This window comes from Lactuca virosa, chromosome 4, assembly GCF_052849685.1.
Source record: "Lactuca virosa cultivar CGN04683 chromosome 4, Lactuca_virosa_CGN04683_v6, whole genome shotgun sequence".
Lineage (NCBI taxonomy): Eukaryota > Viridiplantae > Streptophyta > Magnoliopsida > Asterales > Asteraceae > Lactuca > Lactuca virosa.
Genome location: NC_136429.1, coordinates 264,080,456 through 264,091,648, shown reverse-complemented (window position 1 = coordinate 264,091,648; position 11,193 = coordinate 264,080,456). Strand labels below are relative to the sequence as shown.

General features: G+C 35.9%; 1 protein-coding gene across 1 annotated transcript; it reads right to left on the bottom strand.

Annotated features, from left to right (window-relative positions):
• Positions 1–6,241: 6,241 nt before the first annotated feature.
• Positions 6,242–10,869, bottom strand: LOC145108260 (disease resistance protein RPV1-like). The gene is made up of 4 exons (XM_079045281.1): positions 10,274–10,869; positions 8,929–10,039; positions 8,506–8,829; positions 6,242–8,134 (listed from the first exon to the last, which is right to left on the bottom strand). The coding sequence occupies exons 1-4, from the start codon at positions 10,750–10,752 to the stop codon at positions 6,485–6,487; spliced, it is 3,564 nt and encodes a 1,187-aa protein (XP_078901407.1). The 5' UTR covers positions 10,753–10,869; the 3' UTR covers positions 6,242–6,484.
• Between the last annotated feature and the right edge of the window lie 324 nt (positions 10,870–11,193).

Below are 11,193 nucleotides of genomic sequence, written 5' to 3'. Positions count from 1 at the left end.
CACATGGCACCGACTCGGCGAGTCAGTGACCTGACTCAGCGAGTCCATCATGATTTCACCCTATAAATAGAAGTGACGGGTCATGCCATTTCCTCACACCTTCAAACCCTTCTTTCTCTCTCTATACTCTCTCTCTAAGCCTCCCTAACCCCCTAAAGTCTAGGTAAACCCCCTAGCACCCGAAGGAAGCCCCGAGGCTCCCGGAGTCCCGAGAAAAAGGGTCTTTCGGTTCAGAAACGCTGCTCCAAGCGAAGCCTTGTTGTCTATAAAACCCGCTGTAAGTGAGCTACGCCTACACTATTTTTAATATAGCTTTTATTTAATTATAGTAACGTTATTAGGAACTTATAATAAGTACTTGGGCTATTATTATGGGTTATATAAGTACTGTTTAACGCTTATATAATAGTAATAATAGCTAGACTATTAATTAGTCGCAGTTAACGCTAGACTAAACCCTAGTGGTATTGATACTAGGTTTTGTCAAAGGAAAATTGTTTTGGGATAACGAAGTGCTGTCCGAGTACCGAGTCACCACCTAATCAGGTGAGTGCATAGTCCCTTTCATCCTACACATAGATATGAAGTATTTTAATATAAATTACGTGCTATGTGTGCATATTGTCTGAATACTTGCTGTCTATGCTGGGTGAAAGATTTTTATATATGTTTTAAATGATTTAAACTGTATATGTATTTTATATCTACAAAATGTGTTGGGTAAAACATGGGTAGATGAAATAGTTGTTGTGTGACAAAAACAAAATGATGAGAGGTGATATAGACCATGAGATAAGGGTGAGAGGTGAACTATGAGAGAAGCTTTTTACCCAAGTGTTGGCCACGTCATCTAGCAGAGTATGGATGACAACCACGGACTATTCTAGACAGTCCAGTGGAACACTAGCAGGCTCGCAACCTGTAGGTGTTATTTGAACTGTGTATTCATTAGCTGTACTCTAAAAACCCATTGACATGTATTGCGAGTGGATTCTCTGAAACGATATTGTCGATAAACGAGATAAAAACCCATTGACATGTATTGCGAGTGGATTCTCGGAAACGATATTGTCAATAAACGAGATAACCCTGGCAGATGCGCCTAAAGGACTCTACCGGCAGAAGCGCCTAATAGAGAACCTCATAACCCCGGCAGATGCGCCTAAAGGACTATACCGGCAGATGCGCCCCATAAAGAATGTCACAATTCTGGCAGATGCGCCTAAGTGATAATATTAGCAGTTGTGCTTGACAGATGTGTCATTAGCAACAATGGATTTCGTGCCTATTCCTTAGGATAATCCTTAGGAATGAATGAACGAGGAATAGCTGATTCTTAGGGTAGATCCTTAAGAGTAAAGAAGATAATGGGGATGGGTAATTGGGTTGACTGTTTGATGTTTAAACATAATAATTATATTATTGTGGGTTGAAAACTCTATGTACTCACTAGGTTTCCCAACCTGACCCACTCGGTTTATTTGAATCACAGGTGTCGATATGAAGTTACATTACACTGAGAGATTAAGGAGACATAAATCACTAGTGATAATGAATGTAATGTCTGTTTATGCTTATGTTTCTGTATTGACGATGACATCCCAATGTTTTAAAATGAATAAAATACATTTCTTCGGAAATGCTTTGATAACGCATTTATCATGTTTTTCTGGAAACAAATTCCGCAACATTTTTATTAAAAAGGGTACTCTGATTTTTTTATAAAGCATAAACAAAATCGGTCTTTTCTGGCCGTGAAAATGTGGATGTCACATTGTTGTTGGCGTATCCGTGAAAGAATCTGGTATTTTCATCCCCATCTATTGCCCATTTAATTTTTGATTTTTGCTTGGCATCAATTACCACTAACCTTTTCTTTTGAACGATCTCTTTGTACCCGTTTCTTTTTATTTCGAGTTCTTCAATCGTTAGTGATCTAGATTCAGCCTTTAAATCTAGGTCGTTCATCATGTTTTGAATTTTCCTGATGTGCTCCTCCTCAGCTATTTAGTTCTTCTTTAACATACTTGAGCTTTGCAGCTAAGTATTGGTCTAGGTTGCCAAAACCTTTGAAGTTATTTCATGCCTTTATGAATGTATTCTCAAAACCATCCTTTAACTTCCATGAAGTGAAGAGTTTGAAGGGTGGAGGACCGAAGTCACACCATGTTGATGAGAGTATAATGGGGCAATGGTTTGAGAGCTTTCTTGGCAATGCAGTGACAGATGTGGATGGAACGAGGTCCATGAATCTTGAGCTTACCAGGAATCTATCCAATTTACTTAATTTTGAGTCCTTATTCTGAAAACATGTGAACCGGTAACCCTCCAATTTAATGTCAACAAGACCAGCTTCATGTATAAAGCGATTAGAACTTCGGGTTGAATCTTTCTTCAGATCTCCGAACTGCTCTCCACTTTCTTTAGGTATTAATCATTATTGTGCATTAATGACATAATGGAATTGAGACAAAGTTGAAAAATCTTGTTTTGTTGTCATAAGAAATAGAATGAAACATTAATTATTTATAAGACTTTTTTTAGCTGATTTTCGTTTCATAGGGATGCATCTTTTTCATTCATTCTAGAATAAATAAAATGATATATATTATAATACATATTAAATCTTGCATCGGCTGGTGAACAGTGGCCGGTATTGAGCCAACTTCCATATGTTCAAGCCGATGTGTCACTAGTATTCGCACCTCATTCATCTTGCGATCTTCAAGCCACGCGTATTCCCTCATTCTTCACAGCTTGCGAGGTTTTGAACGAGACTGACATTGGTATTCAATTCCTCGATTTTTCGTCTTCCCAAATTTTAGGTTCGACTTCTATAGCACCGACGATCCTCTCATTCTTCACAACTTCCGTTTTTGTTCATCTAATTTCCTAAATTGGGAACGGGTATAGACCAAATTGACATTGGTATTCAATTCCTCGATTTTGCATCTTCTCCTCAAATTTGTGTCGTCTCTACTGTAGGGTTTCATCGAAGAATCAGGAACCCTGGACTTCATCTTTGTATTTGTATCGCAGATGCAGAAAATGTTACTGTGGTTGACTTTATACTCACCAGCACATCATAGCTTCTACCCCGGCTGTACAGATATGTCGAAATACAAGAGAGATCGACCGGGTAAATCACACCGACTTCACTGCATCATCTTTTGGTTTTGTTTTTTTCGATTTTGAATCAGTTTCATCTCAATTTGTTCCGTTTTTTGGTTATTTTAATGAATATGTTTTGGTCAGCAAAACATAAATATAAGTTTTGCTAAGCAAAACATAAATATAAGTTTAAATCCAAGCTTAAGTGCAAGAGTGTTCATTATAATATCATTACAAAAGTCAAAGATAAACCATATAACATGGCTTTCTAAAATCCCAAGTATATGCTAACTAATGACTTCATCTTCAAGTATATGGCGTGTAATACCGAAATTAGACTTTGGAATGGAATTGAGTAATAGCAATAACCCAATTTCTTAGTCTTAATTCCTAAAATATTTTCAACAAATAAGAGTAATTGAGTTAAAAGTTTAGATAATGTTTACTCAAAATTATAACTATGAAAATGTACATGCATCTAAACACAACCCAAGTTTATACTCTCAGTAAGACCTCATTCTAAAGGACAAATGGTCGCTAACTTCCCTCATATTAGCACTAACCGCAGCTCAGTTCGTTGCCATTAAATCAACAAGTAAGTCATGACCAAATAGATCATATAAAAGGGACCAATCCTTTAAGTAAATTTAGAGATTTATGTAGGGGTGGCAAATCGTGCTATCGTTTCGTGTTTCTGTCTGACACGACACGACACGACACGACAAGGTTTTATGTAACACGAACACGACACGATATGTTTTTTTTAACTAACACGAAAACGAACGAATTAAAAAACGACAAACACGACACGATACGAAAAATATAACATATAATAAAAACTAGTTTATTTAATGGATATTTTATCAAATATAACACGACAAACACGAAAAACACGATAAAGAACTGATAAATCGTGTCAAATTTTGAACACGAACACGACACGACACGACATCGTGTTTTTTACAGTTAACACAAACACGACACGAACACGAATTCAAATTTTAGTTTCGTCCCAATTTCGTTTCGTATCGTGTATTTTTGTCGTGTTGTGTCATAAATTGTCACCCCTAGATTCATGTGATCATTACTATAACTTTCATGAAATGTAGTTGCAAATTCTCTCTCTAAGCTTATAGCTTACAATTTAGAAAATTTCTTCCTTACAACTAAAAGGGCACTTCCCTTTAACTAGCCCAACGGTATCAGCAGTATCAGGTGGTGTCATTCCTCTTTGATGTTGAAGGTTCAAGTCTCGCCGTGGACAATAAGTGGAATTAGGTGGTAGTTTATGAGTAGATGATATATTTATATTTGTCGGTTAAAAAAACACTATTTTCCAATCCAAATAACTTTGTTCAATAAAAAACATGTTCAAAACCGAGCTTCATGTAATGCACAAACAAGCCATATGACAAGTAATATTATATATGATACATATAAGAGTAAATTACACGAATGGTCCCTATGGTTTGGGGTAATTTGCGCATTTGGTCCCTAACTTTTTTTTAACTCGGAAGGTCCCTACTGTTTGTTTTTGTTACACGCTTGGTCCCTACTGTTTGTTTTTGTTACGCGTTTGGTCCCTGTCTTACCTAAAAAGACTACTATTTAAATAGGAAAAAATAGTGGGGTGGGTAAGGTAAGGTGACGAGGTGGGGTTGGAGGTGTTTTTATTTAAATAAATTAAAAAACCATGGGCAAAATAGACTTTTTAGGTAAGACAGGGACCAAACGCGTAACAAAAACAAACAGTAGGGACCTTCCAAGTTAAAAAAATAAGTTAGGGACCAAACACGCAAATTACCCTAAACCATTGGGACCATTCGTGTAATTTTCTCTACATATAATACTCAAAGCATTTCAAATATTATGATAGAGGATATGTACTATGTTATTACTCGCCTCAATATCAACTGAACGGTCAACAATATATCATCACCTCGTACTTCAAATGCACCTATAAAATCAGTCATATTAATCATGTGGCCTGAAAGCATTTCCCCAAGGCCCATATTTAATCGAAGGTCACTATATCACCTATATCTAAGTGCTAGAGTTAAATACTTAAATATAGTCCTTAAGTATAGTTTATTATTTCTAATTAATATATTTTATAAAAATAAGTATATTTTAAATTTAAAGTCTTCTTTAATGCCAAATACAAATCACATGTAATTTATTTTTATAAAATGCCCTCATATGAACTGAATTCGTATTAAATTCTATATAGTGTCACAGATCCATTTGATATCCCACTAATTAATATTTTATTAAGTTAAGTTAGATCTACTTCTTAAAAAAAGATTATTGTCACCCATTATTATTTTAAAATGGCGATCTTATAATTTAAACACAAACGAATTTTGAATCTCAAAATCAAGTTTTCAACCCTTAACAGTTAACTCTAATTCTTAGCCCACAAATTTGAAGCCCAATTAGAACTATAGTCTATGAAATAAAATACGTAACAAAAAGCTAATTCTTAATAGATAAAGCTAAGGTCAAAATGGTCAAGTGTTACCCTCTCTTCCGGCAATGGTGAAGCAGCTTCTTTACAATCCGGTCCTCATTTCTGTTGTGTTATTGGCCTGCTCCGACCTTGATGATCAACAGGATCCATTCCTACCGGAAAGATGTGGAAATTTTTCAACAACTACCCCCGTAATCAAATCATTTTATTTACTTTGGCGATTTCCCCAATGAATTTTCTCACATCACACAACTCAACATCATTAATGAAATCGTTGAATTCTGCGGCTGAATAATTAAAGAACTCCGTACCAAATCTTTTTGAAGCATCTCGCACTACATTAAAATCACCAAAAATAATACTTTCCTTGATTCCAATTCATGAATCTAGTAATATAATTCCATAACATTTCCTTTTTTTTTTTTTTTTTTTTTTTTTTTTGTCTATCCAGCTGAGCATAAACATTATAGAAAACATTTGAAATTATCGTATTCGACCCGTATGAAAACCCCACCAATTTCATCTGTAACATAGTTTAACTCTACTGAATGCCTGATTTCATTTGACAACTAAAAGTGCAAACATGATCCTTTTTTCATCAGAGTGTTGTTGGTTTAACTTAAGGTGTTCTTGACCCTGCACTTTTGGACAATATAACAATTACAAAACATTTCATTACAAATTACTTGGCCTAACAATAACATTGTATGTGCATCATTTCATTCTGCAACATAACTAACCCAACTCATAACTTAAGATCCTTTTTATACAACATTTAACAATAAACATATTACTTGCTGACCCACATCCAGAAAATTGAAAATTTGGTAAACTATGAGAAGTAAAAATTTATTATTATCATCTTAATTTCAAAATACAATCACATTAATTGGCTTTTCCGGCCTACATAGAAACTCCATTACCATTAGGATTAGCGTCTCTAACATTTAATTGACCAATCTCCACAGGTAATTTCTCACGTAGTGAAGAAGGATTAAGTTCCAAAGACTCCAGATGTTTCAACATACAAATGCTATCTGGAAAATATTTAATCTTTGTATCTATCAAAGTTAGCTTCTGTAAACATTCTAATTGGCCAAGATCCTCGGGTAACTTATCAAGACGCTCACAAGATATAATCTTGAGAGAATTCAGCTGTTTCAACACACAAATGCTGTCTGGAAGACGTTTTATCCTTGTAGATGACAACCTTAGTTTCTCTAAGCATTCTAACTGGCCAAGATCCTTGGGTAACCTCTGAAGACGCCCACAAGATATAATTTTGAGAGATTTCAGTTGCTTCAACATACAAATGCTATCAGGGAGACGTTTTACTTTTGTAGATGACAACCTTAGCTTCTGTAAACATTCTAATTGGCCAAGATCCTTGGGTAACTTCTCAAGACGCCCACAAGATATAAGTTCAAGAGATTTAAGATGTTTCAACATACAAATGCTATCGGGAAGGTGTCTACCTTTTGTTGATGACAAAATTAGCTCCTCTAGACATTCTAAGTGGTCAATGTCCTTGGGCACCTCTGGATAGCTTTTGAGTATAAGTTTTCTTAAACGTTGTAACCCACAAATGCTTTCTGAAAACATCTCAAGGTTTGTGCAAGCACAAAGGCCTACAGAAATAAGTTTCTCAAGATTTGTAGTCAATAAGGGTCGATCTTCTTTATATAGACACGTAAACTGAAACTTTGGTAAATTGTTGTCGGGATGAAACGTGCATCTTTCTAGGGACTTTGAAATTAGATGTAACTCGGCTAAAGGATCAACCTCAAGTGATTCATCCACACTACAAGAAGAATCATCCTCTATGCGAAACAAAAAAGATTTAAACCTCAAGCAACCACTTAAATCTAGGTAGACAAGCTTTTGTAGACATCCAATGGGAGCGTGAAGTTCTACCAAATTACGACATTCTTTAAGATCTAACTTCTCGAGATTTGGAGTCAACCCAAGGTCAAGGCTCCTTAGCTTTGAATGGCTAATGTTGAGAGATGTGAGCTTTTGGCATTCATTAGCCATGTGAAGTTCTTCCAAGTCACAGCAATTTTCAAGATTTAAATACTCGAGATTCGGAGTAACCCCAATGTCAAGGGTCCTCAATTTTGACTTAGTGAGTTTGAGGGATTTGAGATGTAGACAACTACTGGGCATGTGAAGTTCCACTAAATAGACGCATTCATCAAGATTTAACCTCTCGAGATTCAGAGCCATCTTGAGGTCAAGGGTCCTCAACTTTGACTTTTTGAAGCTGAGGTATTTAAGCTTTAGATCTCCATCGGGCATATGAAGGTCTACCAAATGATGACATTCTCCAATATCTAACCACTCAAGATTTGGAGTCAGCCGAAGGTCAAGGCTCGTCAACTTTGAACGATAAAGGTCAAGGTATTTGAGCTTTTGACATTCGATGGGCATGTTAAGTTTTACCAAATCACCACATCCTCCAAGAGTCAACACCTCGAGATTTGGAGTCAACCCAAGGTCAAGGGTCCTTAACTCTGAGTAACTTAGGTCAAGGAATCGTAGCTTTTCTAGAACCTAATATAAGGAAAATAAAAAGATGAAAATTAGTGTAATAATGAAGTGGTGGGTGTATGACTATAGAGCATCTATGATGCATAGTTTAATGAGAGAGTTGAATGAGGTGACATGTCTAATTAGCATTCAATAAATAAAACTCTACCATTGTGGGATGTCATGTTGGCATTCAACGGTCATTGAACTTTTCTACGGGGAAAATAGAAACTTTTTTAATTCTTAAATGTATGTTTCATTAAACTATGTAGAGTTCAATGTATTGAAGAAAAATTTTTGATAGAGTTGTAAGGAGAGTAAAAGGATGATGTGTCACTCTATTAAAATTTAAAGAATTCAAACCATGAAACAAAAACAATTAACCATAATGCTACCTTTCTTTCTCCCCCTTCCGAAAGTTGTGATATTCTGCTGTCAGACATCTCAAGTGCAACAAGATTATCTGCTTCAAATGTTTTGGGTAAAGACGTAAACGGGTAACGGTTCCAACGAAGATATCGTAAAGATTTTGGAAAATATGGGTTGAACTTATTAAATATCCAATTCCATTGAAAACAACTAATCTGAGTTCCTTCGTCAAGAAATCCCGCAGACACATCAAGAAATCTGAGTTCCTTCATCTTTCTGAGACCTTTCATAACAATTTCAGGATCGAGTCCCCACGTGTAGAGTTGTATACATCTTGTTGCCTCGGTTCCCTGTAATCCAAAAATCAGTCACCATGCATGAAAATTATCACATAACAAATAACTAAATATGTTACTTTTCTCTATCTTACAAATAACCTTGATCCTTACCAAGTTATCAACCAATATTTTTTCAATTTCTGCGTCAATCCACAATCGGCTATGTTTATAAGGCATATCTGGGTGCGAACGACGAACAATATTCTTGCCCATTTCTTCAAGATGATCATGCATGCCCACACACTCACCATCATCAGAATGATGGTAAATAGTTATGAGAGATTTTTGCTCTAGAACTCTTAAACCATTTCTAGCATGAAACCCACAGCTTTCAAGCGCTTCGATCACCAAGTCTTTTTGCCGGCCTTTTAGTATGCATGCCACATCTAGGAACATTTCCTTGTAATCCACCTCTAGGCCGATATAACTTAATTCCAATTGTTTCAGAGTTTCTGTTAATGGAATTGTTTTTAGTCTTTCTAGAGCGTCTATCCATTCACTATCGTCTTTACCACAAAGAAACGATCCCAAAACTCTAATAGTTAAGGGAAGACCAGCAGCATAACTTACAACTTGCCCTGATAACGCTTCATACCCTGGAATTGGAATCTCTCTCCCAAATGCATACCTACTGAAGAGGCAAGTTGCTTCCTCAACCGATAACATATCGACATTACGAATCAACTTCACTCCATGTGCTACCAACACTTGTTCATCTCTTGTGGTAATGATAATTACACTTCCTGGCTTAAACCAGTTAGGCTCGCCTGCCAACGCCTCAAGTTGGTCTATATTGTCCACGTTATCTAGAACAACAAGAATCTTTCTACTTGACATCATCCTCTTCATCATGTTTTTCCCATCAAAAACGTTACTTACCCTGATGTCATTATCATTCAAGACATCTGAAAGGATTTGATTTTGCAAAGACGTCAAACCGGTAGAAGCGTTTGAAACTTCCCTAACATTCTCAACGAAACTTTTGCCTTCAAACTGAATCGATATTTGATCAAAAACAGCTCTCGCCAAAGTTGTCTTCCCACCACCTCCAATCCCCTTGATCCCAATGATGCGGACATCATTAAAACCAGTTCCTAAAGATGATACAACATCCTGGATACGGGTCTTCATGCCTACTAATTTCTCATCGATGCTATAATTGATGGAGCGTAACTCTAGTGAAATCTCTTCAATAATCTTTTGGATGAATTTAGCTTCATGCCTGCATTTTAAAGAAGACTCGGTTAGCCGATAGCTCACGCAAAATCCCACATGACCAATTACTTCAGATCCATGACACACAACATGAAGTAATACCATCTTCGTATAATCATATTATTTCATTTTAATTTGTTGTAAAGATCGACTAGGTTTTAGCTAAAACGTACATGAGATGCCATGAGTGACCCTTGTAAATATGGATTAGAAAGAAACATAAGGAAGGAATAGGAATTACCCATTAACAGTGTTCTTCAACTCCCACCCAGCCTCATCAGCTGCTTCTTTCATAGCTTTTCTCCATTTCCCAGCAGCCTTTTCCTTTTCAAGACTGGCAAAAGCTTTTCCAACTTTGCCCTTTTGTTTACGGACCTCTGTGGGTTCCACATCATAGAAGACGGGGTAAGCAGTGTGCTCTTTAGTCTTGTGACACTCCATTATCTTCACAAGCTCATCCAAGCACCAAGATGAAGAGGCATAGTTCTGGGAGAAGACAATGATGTAGAATTTTGAGTCTTCAATGGATCCATTGAGCTCATCAGTGATGTTTTTTCCTTTCTTGATTCTCTCATCATCCTTATAAGTGTAAATGCTTTTCTGCTGGAGAGCAAAATAAAGATGATCAATGAAATTAGAACGAACGTCTGCGCCGCTAAAACTCAAAAATACATCATATTTAAAGCTCTTGTGAATGACTGGAGTTGAAGAAAACGCCATTGAAGGTATGCTTGAAAAATTAATAGAATTGAATCTTTGTTGGGGAAAGTTTATGCGAAAGCGATTGCAAAGAAATTTGGATGAGATGTAAAGAGTATTACTAAGAAAGAAGTCAACGGTTCTAGCACAGTTAAAGATGAGATTCACATGGTGTATGGAAAAACTTTGGGATTAGGTGTAGAAAGAAAAGCCCCTTTATTGTTAAATTATTATAATATTAACAAAAAAAAATGGCAATAAAACAGGTAATCAACTAATCATATATGTTAGTACTTAAATCATTTCGTGTTTGCTGAAAATCACATATTTTTATAATTTATCTGTACAATTTTTTCGTCAAAAGAACAAACAAAACCGTTATTATTCCATTTTACAATTTACATAAAAATATATTTATTTTTTATTTAAACCCTCAAGTGTCGGATATCATTTTAGTTTTAT